This window comes from Pyxicephalus adspersus, chromosome 4 (assembly GCF_032062135.1).
Source record: "Pyxicephalus adspersus chromosome 4, UCB_Pads_2.0, whole genome shotgun sequence".
Classification (NCBI taxonomy): Eukaryota; Metazoa; Chordata; class Amphibia; order Anura; family Pyxicephalidae; genus Pyxicephalus; species Pyxicephalus adspersus.
In genome coordinates, this window is record NC_092861.1 from 44,815,666 (window position 1) to 44,842,348 (window position 26,683).

Sequence of the window (26,683 nt, forward strand, 5' to 3'; positions counted from 1 at the left end):
AAGTTTTAGTGGAAGCCGACTCTTCTTCCATACCATAACATCTCCTCCTCCTCCCTTCACAGCACCACCCTAGTAGGCACTCGACTCTTCTCAACAATATCTAATTGCTTTTGCATTTATGTATTTTAGTATTGAGCAGTGTTTAAATTATTTTATACAACCCCAATAATGTATATTTATGCTAATAACAAAAGGTTTTTTTTCATGGGAACGGATAAATAATTTTTCTTGTTTTTCTTATAATTTGATATAAATCCTGTTTAGTATAAATCCAAGGATCTGGAACAGATTAAGGATTTATACCAAGGTACCACTGTACTTGTATTTACTGATTAGACATTGAAGTTATGTTTATTAAATTATATTTTTTTATAGTAGTATGTTGTGTGGGAAGGTTTAAATTATAAAATCTATTTCCTAGATTGAGAGTGTTTAAATGGATTTAATTGGGACGCGGCAATGATGAAATGGACTCCACCCTGGTTTAATTATACAGCCAAATATCCAATAAATGCACTTTTATTAGGGTAACATTATGCAAGTTAATGATCTGTGTTGGGTGGATTATGTTTCATATTTAATTAGTCTATAGGCAGGGAAATGTGTAATACCAGTCCAGCATGTTCACAGCTCAGTAGAGGGCGACTTGTCCTTTTGCTCAGAGAATGTATTAAAAGGGATCCCAGGGGACCCTCCTTGAACTACTACCTATAAATAGATGTGTTCAGCTACAGTAAAAGTGTCCTATTAGCAGCTAGCTGTAATTCAATATTATTTGTCTTACAGGTCACTGCAATCCAAGGTCATCTTCAGGAACAAGTAAAGGATACATTTTTTTTTAGCAGCCACACAAAAAACATGAAAATAGTAAAAACTTTATTTAATTTTTATGAGTAGGCAGATTATATTTGAGAAGACTTCTTGGTACAAGTTAAATAAAAACAGATTACACAGGTTATATTTTACATTTCATAAAATGCAAACTACAAAATCTTGCTAAACATGTCCCCACCAAAGACACCTCTGCCAATAGTGTTTAATTTCTAGTGATCAATATTTATTAGACAATTAGTAAGATCATTTATGATTAGTACCAGAAAACCAAAGTTGGGTTGTACAGACAAGGCATTGTGCATGCGACATCTGTTTTGGGGTCTCTATCCACCCTCTGATTTCTGCTAGTGGAACCCTGTTTTCTGGATCTCTCCCATAGTGGAGATCTCTATATTGGCTTTAGTTACCCCAATGATTAAACAATAAAAGGTATCATCTGGGATTGCAAATACATTTGGTGCTTAGAAAATGGATGTATACCCTTTGTGGGCTATCCAGGACATATATTTACACCAATGTATTTGTCCAGCTTTAAACTTAGGGCTGCCATGAAGGAAAGTTTGAAAAAATCCATTGAGATGGCTATTGCTGATATCTGTTTTGTTCTTAAATGTCATTTTTTAACTGATATGTGATTTGGGGAGAATAATCCTAATTATGTGCACAACCCAGTGTGAAACCTATTCTTGAACATATCATTTACACAAAGAATTATTTTAGCTGGCTGACATTAAAGTGCAAATTCTCACATCCACACCAAGCCATTTTGTGAGCTGTACCAAGATTTATCGGTAAATTATTTTACGGGTTATCAACTGCTGAATTGATGTCTTGGTTTTAGGTTTTGCCTGTCATAATGTAGACCCCACAGGTTGGTCTGAAGCCTAGGTATATTATATCCAAACTTGGAAGGTCTCCCTGATATTATTATTTAAGTATGTTAGAGTGATATTACCATGAATTATTAATATCTAGTTTAATTTTGGTTCAGCTCAGAAATAGCTATCCCTTTTGTTTTTATATAATCATTATTAATACACCTGTTATTAATATAAAGTAACTAAAATTGTCCAGGGCAAATACTGGTAAAAGACACAAAATCGTAAGATACACTAATGTTCAAGGTTTCTACGCAGTGCTGCCCTGCCACTTCTGCATGGGGTTCCATGGAACAATGAACAGTTTGTGCCTCCTGGGTCAGTTTAAGTGACACCAATGATCTTTTTGGCTATCTGTAAGGGTGACAATCTTCCCAATTGTCAGCACTATAGGAGACATTCATCCCAATAACCACCATACTAATGTATTGTGAAATGTGGATATTGTAATTAGGGGTTTCCTAAAGACATGAAAGTTCCTGTACCAGGCTATCATTGTGGTGCTGGCCCTTACTGGCCAGTAGGGAGGTGGATGTGAGGGAGTTCCCCAGTGTTTTGGGTCACTCAGATAAAACTTTTTAATATATTTTAGCAATATAATAGTGTTGACAGGTGACCCTTATGGGCTTAAGTATACATAATCTAAATCCTTTTGTAGTTTAAGATTTACTTCAAATTTTTTTGAAACAACAGTCAAGAAAGGGTCAAATAATCTACAAAGTCAAAAAAAAAAATTACATGTATTTAAGGTTAGTTAGCTTTATTGTTCTACTACTTGCTAATTTTAAATATGTAATTCTTGTCAGTGATAACATTATTTTAACCCTAGCAGCAGTTTTAAAGGTAGAATTTACTTTATCACATGCTACTGAAATATATACATCTAGTTAGACATTTATGCATCTAGCTATAATTTTTTAAATTCTATTATTATATAATCAATATATTTCTTAGTCTATACATTATTAGCTCTATTTAAAGTCAGATTTAACTAGCGGTCCTGTAACCTTTGGCCGTTAATATTTGTGAAAGCTGCATGACCACAATGGGTAAAATTAGACCGATAATAAAGACCTAACTCGGGGTAATCAAAATGGTACAAAATAGTTAGCTCTAAACAAGTGCAGTGGAATTCCACAGCCCCTATATTACCAATTACAAAGTATACCCGCTGTTTAGTGCAAAAAATATAGGTAGCAATGTGCAATATCCCAAAGAAAACGGTTTTTACCTTAGACCAAATCTTCAATTGGTTGCTATGGGGTAGTGCATTTTATTGCTCTTTGCTTTTTTTAAGGTAGCCCTATATATAACAAGGAATAGCCCAAGTACATTTACACGTCACCTTTTAAACATGCATGTAAGGGCTATATTATTATAACAGAGAATCTGATATTTCCTCAAACATTCCTTGGTGGAGAATTATCACTTCCATTGAAACACATAGACCTAGAAGATATTCCACCAGGGAATGTTTAAGGGAATGGCTGATTCCCTGCTTTATAACTAGAGCCCAAAGAGTTTAGAATCAAATACTATGAGATGCAAGAAACATTTGCTGTCTGCACGTATTTTTTAATGAATCTATGGGAATGGGGGAAAAGGGGGAGTTCAATGGGCCGCTTTGCATATAGGAACATATACATAGCCATATGACAGATGTATTGGCTGGACACTGTGCCAAACACAATCTTTTTTGGTTTAGCATTCATAAGATGCTTAAATGGGCCCTAAAACACTTTTGCTGATTTTGTAAGGGACTTTTCATGTGCTAATGCTTATCATGAACTAGTACAGAAATTCAGAAGACAATATTATCCCTACCAAGTCTAATTTTATCTGTAAAGGTAGAGACACTGTCCAAGCTCTAAAATTATACAGTATATACCCATAATCATGGGCTGCATAAAAAGGAACATAATAGAAAAATGAAAGATTCCCATAATAGAAGACAATCAACTTGTACGATGTGGCCTGGAAAAGAAATAGTGAAAAAAGTTGCCCAAGTCTTCCTCCATACAAGTCTAGTTTTGATTTTAGGCCTCTTTATTGGGCATTTTATTTAAAATTTCCTAGAGAGGCAGATCCCTCCTCTGCTTTGCTTCCAGATCCATTCTCTGTGTAATCTTGGCAGCTGTGATCCACTTTGGGTGGTCTTCCTGGCGCCCATACCACATGCAAGTTACATGGCACCATTTCCTGTAGGGAAAAGCAAATTATAATCAGTTGAAGCTAAAATGCCTTTTTTTTCGAATGCGTATGTTTAATTACTGACAAATTATTTACCTCTGAAGGTCTCTGATAAAGAAAGATGTCAAAACTAAAGGCAATGAAATTATCCTTTCTTGGCTAAAAAGAAAAAAAAAAAGAAATTTAACATATTAAACATTTTTATTTCAGAAATAGGCAAGAAAAAATGTTGAGATTTATGGTATGTGTATATTAGGTGATCTGTGATCGATATGTGATATGTGATCTGGACTCTAATTTTGGAGACTAAGTCAAATCATGCAGAGAGTTATAGTTTTCTCCTCCTCAGAAGATGATACGTATGTATGTAATATATATATATTACAGACACATAGAGTTGTAATTACAAAAATACATCCCTAATTTATATGTAAACATAATTATTCTCTCATCAAAAATACCTAATACTAATGCACATTGCTAACTCCAAAATGCACAGTGCTTGATACTTACAATTTGCCTTACACTCCTTATTTGTGCCATGGTATATTCATGCTCCTCTGTAGACTTGTCCAGAATTACGTAGCTGCTTCCCAAGATGGCCAATTTCCACACCGGCTCAAACTGTGGTTCAATGTTTCCATAGCTGTCTGATAGCAGAGAAACAACAAACGATAAACGACAAGGCATATGGTATCTCTCATGTTACTAACATAAAACCAAAATCTTTTTTGATGAGGTTATTATAATGGAATGTGGTAGGACTAAGTTAAATTGATAAGAAGGCAAAGAAGTGTAATATTAGTTACCAGTTTTCTTCTAGCAGCTACAAATGTTATAATCCACCCATTATTAATATTACATAGTATTTATATAGCAGCAACATATTACGCAGCACTTCACCATTTTGTCTGTGGATATGTCACTAGCTGTCCCACAAAGGGGCTCACAAAGTCTGTTTCAAAGTCATATGTTAATGTCCCAGACTGTATTAGAGAATAATATACACAAAGTCAAGTTTGGGGGGAAGCCAATTAACTTAATAACTGCAAGTTTCTTTGGAATGTGGGAGGAAAATCCGAGCACCCAGAAGAAACCCATGCAAACACGGGGAGAACCTGCAAACTCCCATGTAGATAGTGTTCTGGACAAGATTCGAACCTGGTGTGCTAACCGCTGAGCCACTGTGCTGCCCACCCATCAGTGGTTACTGACTAAGGTTCCTGGACTGAAAATATATTACTGGTGCTTAGTCCTCCCCTGAGTGTGGAAGTTTAGTACTGTACGTCCCCATCAATGCACCATTGGAAAATTAGAAACAAAAAGGAAATGTGCATCTCCAGAAGAAATACCATTTGGAAAAAAATGAAATACAAAATACCTGGAATGTTTTCTCCAGTAAGGGGGGAGGTTTGTGCTTTCATCATCTTGTAGAACTCATAGTCATCATCTCTAGCTTGTTTCTGAACTTTAGTGCTTGAGCAATTTAAAGAAATGGAAGGTCGAGGCTTCTTGTCCAGGAAGAATACTGATGCACTACACAGTCCAATATTCTCCTGTAGAGGGGAAAAGAGATCTCAGTTAAATCCTGTACCCTGCATAGGAGTCAGCATGCAACAAGGACTTTCTGTTAGTTTCAATCTTCACACAGACTTACCATGGTTTCGAAAACCTGGGCTGAAAATTCAACATAGTATTTGTGTCCAACAAAAGGAAATTCCTGCAAGAGAAAGGATGTTGTGTTAAGGAGTTTCTGCAAAAGGACAAATGCATCTGTCATTAGAGGTATATGAAGGCGGTCATTGATGATGCTTGTCTGATTAACAAGTACTGGTGCTGTACTTGGCAAAACCGCTAGCATTTTCAAAAGAACACTTACAATCTCAGCTTACCATGCTTTTGCTCAAGTATACTTCAATCAAAGTTTATTCATGTCTTAATGTATATAAAATGCACATCATGGAAAGTTCTTCATTTGAGCGGCTGTATTTACAAAATCAACAGCTTTGACTAAGCATTATTGGCAAATGCAGACAACATTTAACGTTTAATTTTACTGTAGCTACTACTAGTTTTCAAATGGTGCATATTCCCTAAAATGTGAACATATATATTCAGGAAGAAGAAAATGCTTCACTATAAAGCCCACAGCATCTCTGTATATTGAAGTTTGTGAAATGAAAGTCTTCTGTGAAAGAAAAAAGGCTTTGGATTCATATTTCTGGCCTTAATTCATCTGCTCAGCACAATTTAGATGAACTGCTAATTTTTACTACTAAATAAAACTATTTACTAATAAACAGGCCTGCAATTTGGTTAAGCAGGCCTGTAATCAGTCATGCAAGGATTTTAGGCAGTGGTTAAACCAATGCAAAGCCCTTCCCAAAACATCTACCCCAAGTTTTATTTCTGAAACCAAATGGAGGAATACAGTGATAGTAACTCATTACTACTGCATATGTTAATCTACAGAATATAAGCAATATTACCCAAACAAAGCTCAAAGCTTCACAAGTGAATTTTAGAAAACAATGTTAAAAAAAGTGGGCAGAGGGATCTATAGTGTCCTATAGTTTGCTATAGAAGCTATTCTCCTGGTCCCAGATTACTTGTGGATTGTTTGTTTCATGCCAAGATCATAGCTCTTTGAATATGCACCTGTACTGACTAAAGTAACAAAAACTCTTAACAAAAGTTTAGATTTGCTATCTCATTGAGAAAATCTATAAAAATCCATTTGCCCAAACAAAAATTTGTACTTATGCTAAAAATGTACCCATAGTCAATTGCTCTTGAAAAAAAAATATTATTGGTCTTACTGTGTCCTGTGATGTATAAGGCACTGCTTCCTTTACTACAAATTTCTGATTACTTTTAAAGTATCTGTCTTTGTAAGTACTGAATGTAAAAGAAAACATGGCTATTGTGGTTAGGAAAATACAAATATCCTTGTAAAGCAAATAACAGGATGTTCTCATCTAGGAAAAATTGCATAATATGACTTCACTGCACACAATAATTTTACGTATGTTGTTTATAGAGTCTGAGAGACTGGATATAAAAAAGAATAATGCATTCCCCGAACATGCGGCTCCAGGGCTGATATTACATAACGTGTTTCTGTTTTACTGACTAAACCCCCATGCTTTTCTGAAATAAGAAGACTGATCAACAAACATTTTCTTGCCAAACAGATCAAGTCATTTTAGGTTATATTTGATGCACAGATTCCAAATACGGTATTGGTTTTGCTAGATTGGCTCTAGTTTTTGAAATAATGGCCTCCTTAATAACCTCATAGAAAACTAATGAAACATGAAAATTAGGCACAATTAAACTAGACATGCCTACAGATACAAAATTAAATTATTGAAATACTTAGTATCAATATATTCTATATTCGGTAAAATTACAGAACTAATTACAAAGAAGTCACTGAAAAACTCAGTTTGCATGATTTCCTTTTATGCTGATGATAAGGACATGATGGTCTGCCATCATGTGTCTATCCCATCTGCCTTGATACCTTTCTTCCATCACCTTTATATCTTGATGGAACCTCTCTCCTTTGTTCCTTACTGAAATCGCCAAGGTTTTGTGGAAATGTTTGCAAATGGCTATGGAGATAGTGGACCTTTATGCTCATAGTAGCACCCAAATTTTTAAAGTTTTTGTCAACCATTGGCTCGTTAATGATGTTCGCTGCACCTTTTTTCATGTTTTCCCTTGGAGGCCATGTCACTTTTTCCAGTGAACCCGCTTTGCTCTACTATCCCACAAGCAGATGAAACATGGGTACTTTGTGTATGCACTTTGCTGTCCAAGTAGGAAGTTCACCATTTTTAAATCAATACATATGGACCATTGTTGTTCATGATAGCAAAGCTTTTGTAAGACCATTTTGATATTCTTCTTTAAGTTTTGTTGAGTGACCAATTGGAATTGATGCATACCAGTTGCCATTATGCAGTAAAACAGATTTCAAACTTCGAGTGGAACTATCTATAAAAAGCCACCAGTCTTCTGCTCGGTATTCTGGTACTCCCATATGGGCTAGTAGTCCAGGGATGTTACAACAGTACACAAAGTCTCCATCTTCACTGAAATATGGTAGAAGTGTCACCCCTCTTGTCCTATAAACCGTTATTTTGGATGCTAAAAGTTCAGATGCTTGTTTTGACAGACTTAGGTCACGTATTAAATCATTGAGCTCTTCTTGGGAGAACTGCTGGTTTGATGAAACACTTCCTTCATATTCACTTGCACTGCTAACTCCTGGATTACACTCCAAACCCTGTATAACCTCCATGTCGGATACAGGAATATCAGGGAGTGTACTGAACACTGGTATGGGAACATCAGCCCCATGCGGCACAGGTCGTCTTGCTGATTCCAAATCAGGGTACTCCCACGTGTTTTTCTTGTAACGAGTGAAACCTTTTACATTCACAGCACAAAAATAATCTTTATAATGATTTTTGGGATTTTGCCATACCATAGGTACACCAAATTTCAAGCTTTTCAGTTTTTCATTTTTCCACTGACGTCGACACTCTACACAAGTTTTGCATACCATATGGGGAGCCCAATACTTATCTTGGTCCCCCAGTTTAATACTAAAATATACAAGATATGCTTATTTCACAACTCTGTAATGTTTCTTCTCGGTTTTTGCTGGGAATATTCACCACAAATGTAGCAAAATACATTAGGGTCATTTAAACAACTTCTTGAAGAACTCAAAAGAAAATGTATAAATAAAAAGAAGGCAAATGAAAGTTTCATGAAAATAATGCAACATTTATTATATAAAATGCAAAACGATGGTGTAAATAAAGATTGATAATAATATGCTGTGTTAAAATTTGTTGTTGGTAAAATAGTCTATTACGATTCCTGTATCACAAGGACTAGAGCCAATTCAATGAAACGGATGTCATTTCTGGATTCAGCAGACCTGAAATACATTGAATATATTAAAAAATCCTTGGCAAGTAAAAAAACATTTTTTTTGTTGAGCTGTGTAATAGATATGAAATATAGTAGGTCAATTCTTGTCCACTCATCTTCAGTAGCCTATTTGAAACTCTCATTCCTCAGAATCCATTTTCCAGATTCCATATTATGACGTTTCAAGATATTTCTAATTGTTTTTAATGGTATAAAATTTATTCACACAATAGAAGGATTTAGTATTTTTGTGTTTGTTGGTGCACATTGAAGCACAAAATGTCCCTTAGACCTTTTTCTAATTATATTGATCTTGTAATGGGTTATCCTTATTAGCCACTGTAATGTCATTATAGGAGCTGCAAAACATCCATTCTTGGGAGTCAGGTGGACGAGTTTGATGTTCTGGACATTCTCTGTGACCAATCTGTCCCTATCTTCAATGGCAAATGATAGTGATAGATTTCTGCTTGGTTAAAGCACAGGTTTGAACTGATTTACCTAATAATTTTTCATTTTACCCCAAAAGTTTCAGGAAAATGAAAAGAAAACGACAATTCCTCTGAAACATGAACAGCAAGGCCATATTGCAGAACACCTAGGCCAGGTTCCAGTGATGGTATAATACAAATCAAAATTCTGCCTTCCTTTTAGACAATGTAACTCTTTTAGACCAGGCGATATTCCAGGACTAAGATATGGCTTGCTTGCTTTATCCCTTAATGTTACATTTTACTGATATCCAGTTGTAGAAAAGTATTGCTGCTACTCCTCAATGTATAACAATGGTAAACACAGGGCGGGCTTTCACTGTATCACACACTGACAAGCACTGAATACCCGGCAGTGTTTCATGGCTTCCTCCTAACTCATTTTCTGCTGTTTCTGTAATCGGTCATGCCACTTCCTACAATGGCAGAAAATGTATGCCAAAAGAAATATTTACAAAAACTCCTAGAAACGGTTTTGTTTTTCATGGGTGGGTGCAATTACTTTTGATTAATGAGTCTTCCAAATGGCATGTGATGTGTAAAAAGGCATTCATATTTATGAGCAGTGGTTTAGACTAAAGCTTTCATTGCCGTAGGCCAACACTTCTCTTTTTTAGTATGGGTACAGTAAAGAGGGGTTGAAACCCCTGCTATCTTTTTATTGCTGTGTCCCCATGGAGTAGGTTCACCCTAGTGACCATTGCTACCAAATAAAAATATGGGAAATCTAACATTTTATAGTCATCACCGGGAATAAAATATGAGGATGCCACTTACATGGCAGAAATCTGTGCTGCCTGACCTAAGGTTCTGTGCTTGCAAGGTCCTATGGTAAGCAAAGCTCATCGTGTGAGAGGTCTCCATATATTAACATTTCACATGTACTCAATACATTTTATAATGATAAAAATGGAAAAGGAAAAAAGATGTACTAACATACAAAATATTGGAGATCTAAGGAAGTGACATTTTAGCGTTTCAAATTTGCCACTTAAGTCATGAAAAACATTTCTTGTACACCTACACAAAGTACAGCAAGTTTGGCTGTACAATTCAGCTCTAAATGTGGGAATTATGTACAGCATGGAATGTAGCATGTGACATGCAACTGAAAGTTTGTTCAGAGTTCTTAGAGCAAAAAAAAACATTCTTAGATTGGGCTTTTCACTCATGAAAAATGCCTAGGTTGTTTACATGTAAGCATATATGTATGTAGATACTTGGACCCAATATATAATGATAATGCATACATAGAAAAAACATAATTAAATCAGTTTTGGTTTCATAACTAAAACTAAATCTTTTAATCCTTACCTATTTGTGAACAATATGTAGCATTACAAACACCTGGGGACCTAATTTAAAAGCGGTGGTTCTCCTAAAATGTTCTATTGGAGTATTAATCACTGCCACCATTAAAGTGGAACTATACTCAAAAAAATAAAAGATTTAGAGCAGGCCAGTTCTTTCCTTTCTGCAAAAAAAACAGTAGTAGTGCATTGCAAAAACACACTTCAGTACAAGTAGTAAGTGTGAACATTGATGATTTATTTTCACTTAAAAACATATGAACCTGGGGGATTCCCCATTGGAAAAGGTTTACTTAAATTCAGATTCACTACTTATTGTCCTACGGGTTTTAAATGGTAGTGTTGCTTAGTTTGGTAATTCTGAAGCAAGAAAGAAAAGAAAATTGTATTTTAGGTTGTGAAATTTGGAAAAGGATGATTTGCAAGTGCATGAATCCACAGCAACCAAATTGTAGGTTATTGCAGTGTTCTGTTAAAGAGGATCTAATTCTGTGCATTGTACACATTATATAACATTTCAGGGGAATCTGCTGTAGAAATGTAGAGATTTGGTTAGTAAGTTACATAAAACCTTGTCCGCACTATAAAATGTTGCTGTGTTTTTAAATAACAGCACAAACAAAATTATGAATGCAAGTTTTAGAAGTCAGACTGAAAAACAAATGCTACTTGAATGTGTACAAATTGTGCAAGAAGGCCAATGCCATGACAACAAGTTTGCAAAGCAACATACCAGTCCCAGCACAGAGCCCCGGAGATGTAAACCCATAGTAACACACCTACTGCAGTCACAGAGGACCGGCCTGTGTTCATACAAATGAATTCCCTATTCCCTTCTTCAACCAGACTGCAAACATTGCGCTTATCAGCCAGGCACAGCTAATTCAGCCTGGAGAGGTTTTCAGATGACTTTACTGGAAGGCTGTACTAAATTAAGTAATATTTATGTATAATAGCTCCACCTCTTTAGAAAAAAATATTGTAGTCCTTATCTCCAACCCCTAAGAAAAAAAAATAGCATTTTTATGCCAGTTTGTGTAATCTCTCTTGTCTCCTGTATAATTAAAAGCATTAAAACTGCAGTACTTTATGGGTGATCTCCAGACATTTTGGATGTCCAGACAGTACTGGATAAATGTGCATGCAGCCACTGGGACAGTACTGGATAGATGCATATACAGCCATTGGATCAGAACTGCATAGACGTGCGTACAGCCACTGGATAGCAATGGATAAATGCGAACACAGACATTTGGACAGTACTGTACTGTCACAGGATACATGAATAAACAGCCACTGGGGTGTACTGATAGATGCACATACAGCTCATGGGACAGTACTGGATAAATGCATATACTGCCACTGGGACAGTACTGGATGGATGAACATACGGCTATTTGGACAGTACTGGAAAGATTTATATACTGCCATTTGGGCAATATTGCATAGATGCACATACAGCCATTGGGACAGTACTGGATAGATGGACATACAGCTATTGGGAAAGTACTGGATATATGTATATACTGCCATTGGGACAATACTTGATAGATGGACATACAGCTGCTGGGACAGTATTGAATAGATGCATACACAGCTATTTGGACAGTACTCAATAGATGCATATACTGCAATTGGGAGAGTACTGGATAGATGCATACACTACCATGGGGACAGTACTGGATAGATGTATATGAAGCCATTGGGAAAGTACTAGATGGATGCACAAACAGCTATTGGGACAGTACTAGAAAGATTTATATACTCCCATTGGGACAATACTGCATAGATGCACATACAGTAATTGGGACAATACTGCAAAGATGCACATACAGCCATTGGGACAGTTCTGGATACATGGACATACAGCCATTGGGACAATCCTGAATAGAGGCATGTATCTAAACTAGCTTCTCTCCTGCATCATAGACTGTAGATATAGCTGTTTATTGTTACATTAAATACATTTTAATGGAAACTTGTTTACAAATGTTTTCCTCCTCCTATAGAATGGAGTGTATTAATAGAAGCGTCATGCTATTTCAGTTACCATTTCTGGTACAGTATCCCAGTTTCTATGGTGGGAGTATAACAAGTATCCTAGGAGAGGAAATGTACACAGCCAACATCATAGAGATGTGAATATTTGCAGGGTACCAAGTAAAGTTATTAAACTTGATTGAGCAGTAAATTGTTAGGGGGAATAGGTAGAAACGTGATGGGAGTTATAAGTTCTTCGAATCATTGCATTGAATAATTTATTTTTACAAATAGTTTTTTTGCAGTGGATCTACATTTTAGTTCAACATGGGAAGAATGTTCTTTTGGTCATAAGAGGGATCGGGAAGGTCTAAAAAAATTAGGTGATTGTAGACTATTTATATAGGGAGGACTACTAGGATGACTTTTTAATAGACTTTCAAAACTTCCAGGTGAAACATTTTTTACAAAACTCCTGTAGATGAATAGTCTAAATAGTGGACAGCAGTGATACCCCGTGTAAAGCATGCCAAAAGGTATTTAGACCCTTACCATCACCCCTTAGTCCTAACATAAACACTTTTTAAATCATATCTGTTTAACCCATTTAATATTCTGCAACAAACGATTTAACTTTATGGGAAACATTATGTAAGAAATATGTGTGCTAACATTGCTGGTTTTAAAATACCTGGCTATAAATCTTTCTTCACTTAAAGCTGAACTCTGGTCATCAATAAACAAAGTATTTAAGACTGACATTAATCTGTGGTTGTGGCAGTCAGCATCCCAGTCCTCTGATGTTCATGACTACCCTGCGGGATGCCCCCTGACTTGTATAGTAACAAATAACTCTTTCAGTGTCTGGAGGTTGACATTCAGAGTTTTGGACACAGAGACCAAAATTCTACCTTCCCTTCTGTTTGCATACTCACCTCCTTTTTAGCAGAATCCTCTATGTTGAAGATAATTCCTTCCAGCACTAAATATATCAATATAAGTATCCCAAACTGGAATCTGAAAAGTATCCTTAAAATATTTTCTTCCAGCTTTTCAAAGTAAATCTATTCAAATATATGTAATAAAATGCTTATAAATATATAGATACACTATGCAAAAATATATGAAAGGATCAATGTTTCTAGTAAAATGTTTGTCATTTTTTCCTTGGCCTGAAAAGGCAGATAACAGGCAGATAACATTGGGCATAAAAATGGTATACAAATACTCTATGCTACAACTATTGGAGTCCTTTTTAAATTGCAGGAACAACAATTTGTCAGCAGTTTGACTGCTTTTTTAACAGGAGTACAGCAAAAACTATGCAGCTCACAGGCAAGCTTTTTACACACAGCTTGTTGGAGAACTATTCCAACCATTGACAGATGGTATGGCTCTAGTGCCAGCATTAACACTACATTGGGCACATACACAATAAGCATTGACAGATGCTTCTCCTATTCTGAGAATGAAGGACAAACTTTGCTCTGCAGAATATTCAGTGACAGTCCACCACACACCTTAGACTTTGCTGTGACAGTCCAGAACTGCTTTTTAGTATGGAGAGGTCTGGAACAAACACCATGCAATTTGAATATCCAGCTGATGCAGGGTTCCATAATTTTGGGCATTCTGCTGAGCATGCACACAGCCAAACAACTTCTATTGTGTGCTATTTCCCCCACCTCTTAGATTGAAAGCTCTTCGGGGCAGGTTCCTCTCCTCCTCACTGTCTGCATCTGTGTGTCATTTGTACAGTGCTGCGTAATATGTTGGCGCTTTATATAAATAGTGTATAATAATATTACCTCTCTGTGCAGTGTCACTGTGCATACGTCTTACACATGATATTCTACTCACAAAGTGTCCAGCCAGAATATTTTCAAAACCACACTCTCAGACTCTCTAATATTAAAAAAGTCCATCCTATACAGCTTTGCTGTTAAATATATATATATATATATCCCAAACTTTTTTGGGGGAAAAAAATGTCACCAGTTGCATATGACCTAGACAGGAGATTTCCCCTTATGTCCTGTCCTAGACACGCAACAGGAAATAAAACAAGATATGGAGTCAACTCAAGTAAAAACATTTTTAATTCATATTTGTTAGATAAACACCTGTGTAATTTAGTATGCTTTGTTTTTAGTAAAATATGTATATACCCTCCCATTTAATCTTGAAGGGCTTTTTGAACTGGACAAAAAAACTCTGTTTATTGCGTAAGCTTTGGTATTACAGGATGAACATTAAAGTAAATGTAAAGTCACAGGCCTTCACATTATCATATAGAAGTGATTGCTCTCTGCTTGCTTGTTCGTTTATGCAGTCAATCTGTATGAAGGATGTCTGAACATTAGAGGGCAGCTGAGCGCTGCAATTCCAGCTTCCATTTCATAGAAAGAAAAGACTTGCCCCATGGCTACAAATAATGGCATTCCGAACAAAGCATGAATTGTAGCCACAGGCATTGAGGATATGTTGTTCTCTGACAGTTTGTCATTCTGCCTAGCCAGATATTACAGACAGAAAAATGACACAACGTTGTATGTTAGAAGTGAGAAATACACTGATGTCCCCCACTGCACAGCCTGCTGAATGGATAGGAAGATGCTAGAACACATTCAAGTCATGTCATGGATTCCGCTCTCTCCTCCTATCAGCACATGTGTATGCTTTGTGTATGCTTATTCTTTCCCCCCTATTATAAGTGCTGATATATAGTGGAGTGACAATATCAAGACAAGTTCCCGTATTTATGTTATATACATGTTAAAATACTACAACAGCTCATCCTTTTTCTGCTTTATTGTGCCTCATCCTCTCTTCTTGTATTATGGAAATGATGACCTTGTATTCACTGCCCTGATCTCATACGGGCAGTAAAATGTAATGCTGGTATCTGCACTTGGCAAACATATCTATGTTATGACTGTTCAGATTGGGATAACAATGTAGAAACATGCCAGTCCTTGAAACCAAGAAAACTTATTAGTACAGTGACCTTTAGATTGGAACAAAATGGAGTCTGGTGTGCCTTGTGAAGACATGCAGATCTTGTATGAGATGAACAGTTTTCTGTACTGTAATGAACTCCATTTTAATGAATAACCTCAGATTTGATTTGTGAATGTGTTACTTAGGATTCTCAATATGTAACTTTGTCTCTAACTTGTGTTGTGTGTTCACTTCCAAAAAGAAAAACAAACAGTCCATGCAATACATGTTAGGCATGTGTGGATCTTTTCCATATGGTACAGGGAAGCCACACTTTTTAAACCTTTTCAGTATATTTTTTATTTATGCAAAAACATGCTGGAACTGCTAATGAATAACAAGAAACCTGCACTACATGTTTAGCTGTTGTTCATAGGAACTAAAAACCTTATTTTATTTTCACAGTGAATACTGTTTGCTGTGGGCAAAACCATCATTTATGTCCTCTCTTATGATGTCTTAAAAGTTCAAATTTTGTCATTCCATGTCCTTTATTTTAATATGAATAAATCAGTATTTTATTATAGTGATTAATAATCAATTGCACAAACTTTTAGGTTCTTATCAGAAGAATCTTATTACCACAAATCACTGCCCTGTTTATAGAAATTGTTTCCTTATGTATAACTTTTGCTGTCTGTTCTCTATCAGAACTTTATCTTGCCTTACCTAAAAATATCTAAAACACATAATAAAAACTAGGTGGTCCAACAGTCTGAAGCAGTACAGGGAATCACAAGAAACCCAGTGATTTCCAGGGCCCCAGTAAAGAATTACTGCTATGACAGTCATAATGGCTCCTGTATAAAGGAACCATACCTCCATCAGTACAAAAACAACTGCATGTGTTCAGTAACCTAGTTAAAAAAAAAAAAACTTTAATTGTAATTTACTGGAGTAATTTATTACCCAGTGGGTTGTAATGGTTTAGGGCACAGGACCATTACAGAAAACTGGAGGTGGACTTCCTGGCAAAACACCTGCCTGGCTGTTCCTGGCTTCAGTAGCTTTCTACTTGTAGAGTATTGAAACCAAGGACAGCCAGGCAAGTACTTTTTTGGGTGTCCTATTCTATATGAAAGTCATAAAACTCCTAACCTGAACTTAAAACTCCTAACCTGTTCCAAGTCAACCCCACAAACTACATTAGATTGGCATGACAGCCATAGAATTCATAATTAGGAGGGCAATGCCAGCAATAATAGCCTCCAATTTTCTTTTGTAGAGGTCTCCTTTAAAAGAGTTGGTATCTTAGCTGAATAATGGAACACAATATCCTTTACTTCAATACTTTTGCTGCAAATTCATTTGTTTAACTGTTGCTGTAATTATTATACGACCATATTTCTTTAAAGGATACTTAGATTTAGTATATATAACACATTATTGAAATTATTATTTTTTTTTCCCACATATTACACATTCATGTCAACCCGATGGACGTTAACATGAATGTGTAATATGTAGAAAAAATATTAATAATAATGTGATGACATGTACTAAGTGCCCAGCTCTCAAACGTTAGGCACTGGAAGGATTCACACATTGAATAGTTTTATTGTAGTAAACTATTTATGAAATGAAAACCCTTCTCTTGTAATCAAAAAGCATGAATTTTAGTTAAATGGAACCATGCCACGCAATTAATGCCAGCGCAACCAAAAAACAACTGATTTCCTGTTATGGCAACCACTCAGGTATGCCACAAGCGCTATAGCAACCAGCTCAATTTTCATGAATTTGCAGCTTTTTATTTTATGCTAATAGTGTCATTAATCCCTTTGAGAGGGCACATAGGAAATACTAATGTACATCCAGGGGGACTAGGCGTGTGTGGGAGGATGGCAGCAACAACTGGCAATATACACATTTATTTTCCAGTACTTACATGCAAAAGGACAAGCAGGGGTGGGTCATCCTATTTTATTTATCATTTATTACAACATAAAATTGTTTTCTATACAACCCACATTTATGTTTTCACCAAATATTTTTATTACAATCTTTCAATTACTAAACCTGATATAATGAATTCAGTAGAAGAAGCAGCTTTAAGATGGCCATATACTATAGAACCTGACTATCCTGGTTTACTAAACTATGTACCTTTAACTATCCATGTAATAGGTATTATTAGTAAGGGTGACTGCTGGCCCTAGGGGAACGGCTGCAACACTTGTGTTCCTGCAACTTCATATCCACAAAAAACAAGGACAGGGGATTGCATGTGCAGTTAGCATCAAAGTAGCAGATTGTACAGTGCATTAATCTCCACATGCATTTTAATATGCAGAAGCAGATTTTTATAGTGCTAATAAACACTCACTCAGAGGAGAAATTTTAGTACACTTCATTTAAACATTTTGCTTGCCCTAAAACAAAGCAGATAGCAATATTAAAGTGTAACAACAAGCTGCTGCACATGTGATTGCTGCAAGTTACTGGCAGGACTTGGCACAGCATGATAGAATATAATATGACCTATAGATATTACTTACCAATAAGGTGGCTCTCTTGACATCTGTCACTTCTAGCAGCTGATGGGGGGACCCAGACTGGTAGATGAGGTATTCTAGTGCTAGTTTGGCTGCATGCCTGGCTAATCTGCTGTTGGTGGGGATCTCTGATGGGATCTGAGACCTGGAGGGGGCAGCTTGTATGGTGAAGGGCAGCAAAGCCAGCAGACACAAGATCTTCATCATATTGCTGGTGAAGTTGTCTCAGGTCAATGCTGCTAACAGCAATAAGCAAAGCTACAAATACTATCTATGCTCCTCCCAGAGGTGGATCATGTCTTTACTAGAAAGCCTCCTGCCCCTTCTATCTCCATCACCTCCTCCCACCAGGCTTATCTCTATGAGCTATGCCAGATCTACTACATCCTCCAGCTCCCTTACTTATTTCCCATAAATCAGCGTATGCTTCAATGATTTCCACTTCCCAGATCCCTGTATTCCTTCCTGGCATCCTCTGTACTCTATACTCTCATAGTTTGGTAATGTTCTTCTGCTGACTCATCATCCTTCCAGCCCACCTGTGCTGGGACAGGTAAACAGGTGCCTTTCATTATTATTATTATTATTATTATTATTAATATTAATAAACAGGATTTATATAGAGCCAACATATTACGCAGCGCTGTACATTAAATAGGGATTGCAAATGACAGACTAATACAGAGAGTGATATAGGAGGAGAGGACCCTGCCCCGAAGAGCTTACAATCTAGTAGGTGGGGGAATTTCACACACAATAGGATGGGATCTCCCTCCTCTATTGAATGAAGGAATGGTAAATGTGAGTCACCACCAATGTAAAAGCCAACGTTTGGAGACTTTTATAGAGTTTCTGCTTTTATTATTACACAATATTTATATAGCACCATCATATTATGCAGCACTGCACAAAGTCATGTCACTAGCTGTCACTCAAAGGAGCTCACAATGTAGATGCAGTCATATGTCTTTTTAATACAGTCTAATGGGGGGCTAATTAACCTAACTGCATTTTGGAATGATCCCAATTTTGCAATGAAACCCATGCAAACACAAGAAGAACTTGCAAACTCCATGCAGATAGTATCCCAACCAAGATTTGAACCTGGGACCCAGCACTGCAAAGGCTTGAGCACTAACCTCTGAGCCACCATGCTGCTATAAACTTTTGAAGACATTCAGTAAAATATCACAAATCTCATGGAGCTGTGCTGGTTGCAATGTGTTCCTTGAATAAGTGCAAGTGCGTGTGAAACTATACTAGAGATTTTGTTAATTGCCATTCCAGAACCAATTCTATTGCTAATTGCCTGGATGTAATGCCCATGTTGTGGTTTCAGTCACACACCTAAAGTGATCCTATACTAAAAGATTATGTAAATGACCATTGCTGAACCTATTCAATTGCTAAATACATGGATGTAAAGTCATGTTGTGGTTTCAGTGGTTTCATTCACACACCTAAAACAAGCATGCAGTAAACTGAGTGACAAGTTTCACAATCTGATGAAAGTAGAAATAAATCCTCTTTATACTCACCTGTTCCCTTGCAGGCACTGCCATCTTCTTCCTTCTTCACTTCCTTGTTTCAATCTTCAGCAATCTTGTTTGGTTCATTCAGTTCTGCCAACTGCAAGGGAAACCGACAATCAATGCTGAGCTGCGAGTGCACATTACATTTAAGTAGTAGTTTGTGATGTAGACATGGTATGTTTCTGAAGGAGAAACTTAACTACAATGTAAAAGTTGTAAAAACATTATTCTTTAGTAAGCAGCTTGAATTCTCAATAAATAAGTAATTGTCAAAGTTGGAAAGTGCACTAAGCATTTTGCAAACCTGTAGTGGTTCAGCAACAATCAATGGTGTGTGTTTGTTATTTGTGTTAGACCAGTCCGCAGCGCCCAAGTGTCTGAAATATTTGCTTTAGGTTGGAAAATTGGCAAAAGCAAAGGAGGAGGCTGGGCAACTTATTTTGCATCTTCTGCGTAGAAAGTACACATTGTATTACCAACAATAATAAAAGCTTGTACATGTACCCTCTGCATGCCGGGCAAAAAGTATAGCCAGGAGAGATTTCCAGATTTCCCCATAATGGGAAAAAGAGGGAATGTATTGGACTGAGGTCTAATCTTTTATGTAAATTGTGCCAAAGTTGCCATTGAGACCCCAAGAGAAGGTTATCCCTTTTTGCCTCTGGCAGTAACTTTTTGTGAAGGTGTAAAAAAGCTAGAGGGGGTTAAGGGAGGAAAAGGTGAGATCAATTGCACTATTGGTGTAAAAACAAGTATAATGAATACAATGCCAAAAGCTTCATTAAACCTATGTCAGGGAAGTTTAGCCCACCATTAAATGTAGATTGTTAAAGAATGTGAAGGCCCATCCTAGATCTGTTGGACTACCAAATAAAGCATCTGAAAACAAGGTAAATCCCCTGAATGTTTTCAGACGACAGAGCTAGGTACTTTTCACAAATGAGTTCCTGATTTTTAGTGTTATGTAATACAGTATGATATGGGATGTCCTGGTTGAGGTTGATACATGGTTGGGTTTGGTCAAATATTTTATGTATAAAAGCAGGTGTAATTCACTTCTAACCAATATCAGCAAGGTATTAAACTTCTGACCTTACATAAATTTTATTCTTTTCTCATCTTTTCTTTTTTAATCATCTGTAAACAAATAAAAGTTGGATGGAATGACTATAGTGTGTAGTTTGGGACAAATCCTTAGCATTGTATATTCTGGTGTATGCTATTATATGCATTTATTTTTTAATAACTTAAGAGGAAGTTCAGCTAATCTTTGTTTTGATAGTGTGAATAGTTTAGAACTGCTATTAGGTTTTTGTTTCTGGAGTTCTATTTTAAACATTTTTAAAAAACAACTGTCAGGTTGTTTATTTATTTATAACTTTTTGTTTTTGTTTTTTTTTACAATATCAGTATATCAGATTTTCAAAACAGAAGTACATTTTACATTATTATTATTATTATTGTTTTTGTTATTATACAATTTTATCATACAGTCTGCTAAATTAAATGGTGCAGAAATTAGGAAATCTTGCAATCAAAATGTTATGAAAATAATCCAAGGAACAGTTTGTGTCACTAGCATTATTTATGTGTCTATTTACAAAAATAAAATATTGTTTTAAATCCTAGATATTTCAATTACTGTTTTATACACCTTCAACCAAATTTTTTCAACATGTTTGGATCCTTTGTGAGCTCACACAGATTACATGTGCATGGGTAACTTTCCATTGCTGAACTGCATGCTTGTTTATTTCTTTTGAAATAAGAAAAGATGTTGATGCAGTGTGTATTGGCGTGAATACATGGAAGACAGCTGAAAAGAGACTGCAGCAGGTGTGCAGGCATGAAAACTCAATAACATTGCTGTCACTACTGCAGTCCTAAAAAGGTGCATTGCCAATATTAGGTGGCTTGTTTCTCACCTAATAAAAACCTAAATATGAGTTTCAGTGGACTAACCTTTTTATTACAACATACAACTGAACATGTAAATGTTGTTAAGGAAGTTGATAATTAGATGAACAATTTAAAGAGTTGGTCCGTTCATTGTAGAGTGGTGATGGTAGAACTATTCATTACTAAGGAATGAGACTGTGCATACCAAGGGGATGAGCTGCCAGATACAAAAGCTTTGTAATGTACCCGACCCTCCTACATGCAGATTATACATGCTTTCAGGAGCTTTTTGGAGAGATCTTTTCTTATCTCAGAACTACAAAAATGTAGTCATGCAACAGGTATTCATAGTAAGGGATTACTAGGACTGGTCATGTTTATTATTTAATAGTCTTTTATTTATCCAAATCAGTTATTAATAACGTAGTAATTTATTATTAAAAAAAATAAACTAGTAATTTATAAGGTCACAAACATTGCCAACACCAAGTACTAGAGAAAAAAAAACTTTTATAGTTAAATGGAAAGTGATATATATGTATGTATTTTGCATGTACCCTTTATGCCACTATGTGCATGCAGTTTTTTTTAAAGTCGAGGGCAAATCCACATCAGCCTATTCTCACACTTATTTTAGCAATTCAGGAATTTTAGCATTCCAAAGCTGAAATAATAATATTTTTTTTAAACTGAAATGTAAGTGTATCATTTATTATGATAATTCAATAATAAATGTATGCAATTAAAAGCATAAAAGGCATATCCAATAAAAAAAAGCTAAGTGTAGTAGCTTCAGCCCTTCATTGTACCTGTCAGGGGGAAGTAAGTAAAATGATAATCTAGTTTCCACTTTCTACAGTGCATTATCTGTATATCACTATGAGATTTCACCTGGAGCAACCTTTTCCAACCAGGGTTCCAAAGAGCCATAGATGTCCTCCAGGGGTTGATGGGGGTACTTTAAGCAGTGAGCAGCACCACATAGTTTTGGCATAAAAATCCAGCAAAGCCAGCAGTGTGTGGCCAGTGAAGCATCCAATTTCTCACCTAGGGCTGGGTTTCACACGTCCAATGGTTCTCGTCCGATAATCAGCCGATATAGCCGTTACAGTGCCCATTGTCAATTGTTCGAATGACCGTCCTGGTGAATCCATGGACGATGGACGACGAAGGATCCTAATGCAAGGGAAGGGGGAGAGCGTGCAGCGGGGTGCCAATCTGTCTTTCTCCCCCTCCCCTCTCCATAGAGCAGAATAGTGCCGTATGTACAGCTCTCGTTCATGCATTGTGCAGTCCTTAGTCATTGGAAAGGATCGTAACAGATCCTTTCCAACAACAATTATTGCACATGTGTATGTAGCTTAGGTAACCACTGATACCTATTTCATGTTATCTGTCTGTAAGGGGACATATTTGCACTGATCACTAAGGGAGCATTCTCCCCACTGTCTTATAATTTATTAGTGCACTGCTCTGACTACCATGTAATAGTAGTACCATGTTAATTTATTCTTACTGATCACCAGTGTATCAGGGCATTATTTTTACTGACAACCAATGTAAAAGGTCTTTCTTTCACTGACCACCAGTGTGGTGTGGCTTATGTACTGTAATCCATGGAAAAAAAGTTGGGAAAGGCTGCTTATTAGGACTGGCATCAATGGTACAAGAGAGGTAGTATGCCTTGATTATTAAAAAATATATATTATTGTTTATTATTATGTGTACAGTTTTCATGTAACTTATTCTTACTAGGCTTATGTTTGTGAAAGCATTATTCATTTTAGGTAAACATACTTTACATGCTTCATATTTCTACTTTAACTTTAAAGTCCATATTGTTTTACATTTTCTGATATACTGATGAAGTAGTTTGGACAACTGCAAAAATGTCTTCAACATTACAAGTCCAGCTCAATGTGACTAACTACTACTGCTCCATGGTAATATTTTTTAAGGAGTAAGCATGCTCTTATCCATTAGGATATGTAATTTTTCCCAACAACAGTGCTTGAAGTAAGCTTACATTCATACTCTCCATCCATTGAAACTGGTTGCTCATTCAGTTAATGGAGATGGGGTCTCCTGTCATCTTATAACCCCCTCTAGTGAAAACATGAATGTAAACACATGACCTGATAATGCTTTTGGAAGCACAATTGATTTTCAAAACCCATCATGCTAATATTTTTTTTATAGACCACAGGAACAAGTACAAATGTTTTGTAAAAATGAATTTAACTTAAATGATGGTAAAAGAATCACCAAACTTCTGTTGATGTCAAACAGATCATATGCCATTTATATTCCCTGAACTGACTACTGGGCCCAATGCTAGCTCTGGATGGATACAACCAGGAGCTTCCTTAACTCAGTCACAATATGCACTTACATGCTTCTTGATTCTCTATGGGTAAAACATTTTGATTTAAACTTAATATTACCTTTTCTCTTACTATAGTAAAATATTTATAGACACTCCATTTTTAGCAATGCAGCCTATTGAATATATAGAAAAATCAACCTCTGCTGTTTGGAAACTACATGTTTTTAGTTGTCTCCTGATCTGCTACTAGAACATTCCAAGGTGTAAGCTTCCCTGCCATAAAAATCATTGATGACTGTTGCTGACTTGATTATAAACAATATTTTTATGACCTACTGTCTTCAACCTTCTCTGAGATATGCAGATCAGGAACGCTACAAAGTCTGTTAGATTTGTGCTTTAAAGTATTGAGATCCCAGGATCTGAATGAAAGACAGGTAGCATTTTGTAAAGGAGAGGTCAGCAATGGCAACCTTAATGTTTCTTTCATGACAAAGTTCTTTAAAGTGGTCAGATACCATTTATTAGAAGTCTGTCTCTCTCCACCACTTGAAAAATTTTGTAGGTAATCATAAGAATAAATATTTTTAATCCCTATACTATTTACTCTAAATTGACAACAAGAACTAAACCTAGTCAGCTTAGAAGTTTTGACCCAGCAAGACGGATCTCCAGTTTAGCAAAATTGTACAGACGCGTTCTGTAAAGACTGTTACATACCAACCTGCTACAATATGTTACATAAAATATAAAGAGATTTGTGTTTGTTGTCACCATTGCTATTTTCCACACCTGACCAGCTAGTTCTTCAAATAAACATTCTTCTATTCATATGTACAGTATTTGTACCTAAGGATGGAAAAAAAAAAAACAATAGCAATATCAGGTATAAAAAGGAATTAATAGCTGTGGATAGGGAATGGAAACTTGTAAAGAATATGAGGGCAGCTGCGTGTCTCATAAATCCTCTGTGAACAGTACAGAAAAGCGTGACAGGAATCTTCTAGTTGATGGAAAGGGCATGCTCTCATGAATATTTGATGGCTGCACAGGAAATCTTGTTTCCTGTTCCTAAACTGATACCTATGTTTTCAAATAGAACTGCTGTGGTTAAAGCAGTGTATCAAAAATCACTGTTCAGGTTGAAATATTTATCTCTGCGCTGATAATCATTGGTGAAAAAGTTTCAAATTAACTGATATTAAAAAGTGAAATTGAGGAAACATTGGTTCCCAATGGAATCATAAAACTTTCCTTCAAACTTTGTTACACTCTGGCAGCACTAAAAGCTTTTAGAGCTGATCAAATGATGGAATCCTCCTGTACATCATCCAGTAAGGAGTTCTGAAGGGTACAATATAGCCTCATAGGAAATACATGTACAAAATGGGAGCACACTGTGATAGAAGTATTTAAAAGTTTGTGATAGGTAGAGTAAGACAGTATTTTATTAATCCTAATATGCTGGAGTTTTTTTAGTCCTCCGTATACAAATTAGGTATAAAACACTACAACTTTAGCAAACTTTTCATGTATAGATTACTTGAGATCCCACATACACTGCACATGAGTCACATTGTTTAGTTACTCCCTGAGGCATAACCAGAAAAAGCAAAAGAGATGTACCAAGGGCCAAGTTTAAGAGTTAGTATGGTAAAGTATAGTGCATGATTCTGTACATGCTGTAAAGATACGATCGTTCAAATTTAATCCACCAATAAAGTACACACACTAGATACGATCATTTGAACAATGCAGGAACTGACGTGTACCAGAGAAAGTGTACTCCAGAACCATCAATGATCACTGAACGACCGTACACACAATAGATAGTGAACTATTATTGTCTAAACAAATCCGCCAGGACAGTTGTTCGTTTCCAGCGACATTCTTCGTTCATCAGTGTCATTGGCCTGTCATTGTGCATTTTTTTGTTAATGATTATTGAACGTTTGGTCGTTAATCGTTTGTTTCCAACGACAATTATTGTACGTGTGTACGTAGTCTTAGAGGAAGTTTTGGGGATGCAACAGATAGGGTGTCTACCATTATTGCAAAGGCTGTTGTGGCGGACGATGGATGACCACAACAAGGGTTCATATCCTAAAGCAATTGTTTTAGCTACCGTAACTGGGAGTCTAATGGCAATGGTGTGTATTGCTGGCTTGTCAAGTCGGTAAGCCCTGGCTTTTGGGTTCCAAACCAGCTCCTCACTGGTTGTTATATTTCTTTCTTTTTCTGGACACCATTTAAAGATCTTCTGACAAGGCATGGTTCCTTTAGTTTAGAGAAACCTAGTGAAGTACTGTGCAAAGCCAGCTGTTGGAAGTACCATACTAAGTGTTGATTATGTTAATAAAGCCAAGTAGCAAATTGCTGGATAATATATAACTTTAGCAAAACTCATGTGAAAACCACTAAATTTCTGAACTCATTTTCACTTTGCTAAAGTAAGTAATGTGAAAAGTAACCATTATATATTTAAATTACCGCTATGTATATGAGCATCTCCAAGTAATACAACATAGCATGTTAAATTATGTATGCTTACAAAATCATTGCCTAATGTCTTTAATTTATGTTATTGGCAAGTTAAGACCTGCAGGAAGGAAATCATTGTCATAAAAATATACTTCTACACTTGTTAAACTTTAGATGACGCATTCATTGAAAAAAATGTCATGACACATCCAAGAAGAACAGGGAACACGCGGGAGGGAAAACTCTGTGGGGGACACATAAGCACATATCTATTTGCATTGAAGATTGACTTATATTCTGTAACCATGGACTGCATC

General features: G+C 36.2%; 1 protein-coding gene across 2 annotated transcripts; it reads right to left on the minus strand.

Moving 5' to 3' along the window:
• Positions 1–863: 863 nt before the first annotated feature.
• On the minus strand, positions 864–18,375 carry LOC140328439 (retinoic acid receptor responder protein 1-like). Of its 2 annotated transcripts, none has more exons than XM_072408033.1 (6): positions 18,132–18,375; positions 5,560–5,622; positions 5,284–5,455; positions 4,416–4,552; positions 3,999–4,061; positions 864–3,911 (listed from the first exon to the last, which is right to left on the minus strand). In XM_072408033.1, the coding sequence occupies exons 1-6, from the start codon at positions 18,333–18,335 to the stop codon at positions 3,771–3,773; spliced, it is 780 nt and encodes a 259-aa protein (XP_072264134.1). In that variant the 5' UTR covers positions 18,336–18,375; the 3' UTR covers positions 864–3,770. The 2 variants fall into 2 exon arrangements, with proteins under 2 accessions (XP_072264134.1, XP_072264132.1); XM_072408031.1 differs by having other exon boundaries at positions 5,284–5,458; positions 18,132–18,373.
• Between the last annotated feature and the right edge of the window lie 8,308 nt (positions 18,376–26,683).

Bases quoted from the DNA above. Each gene is read 5' to 3' on its own strand.
- LOC140328439 (XM_072408031.1), bottom strand. From the start codon at position 18,335: ATGATGAAGATCTTGTGTCTGCTGGCTTTGCTGCCCTTCACCATACAA. The intron at 5,623-18,131 runs GTAAGTAATATC...TTTCTCTTGCAG, and splicing joins TCAAGAGAGCCACCTTATTG to GAATTTCCTTTTGTTGGACA. The intron at 4,553-5,283 runs GTATTTTGTATT...CTCTGCTATCAG, and splicing joins TACTGGAGAAAACATTCCAG to ACAGCTATGGAAACATTGAA.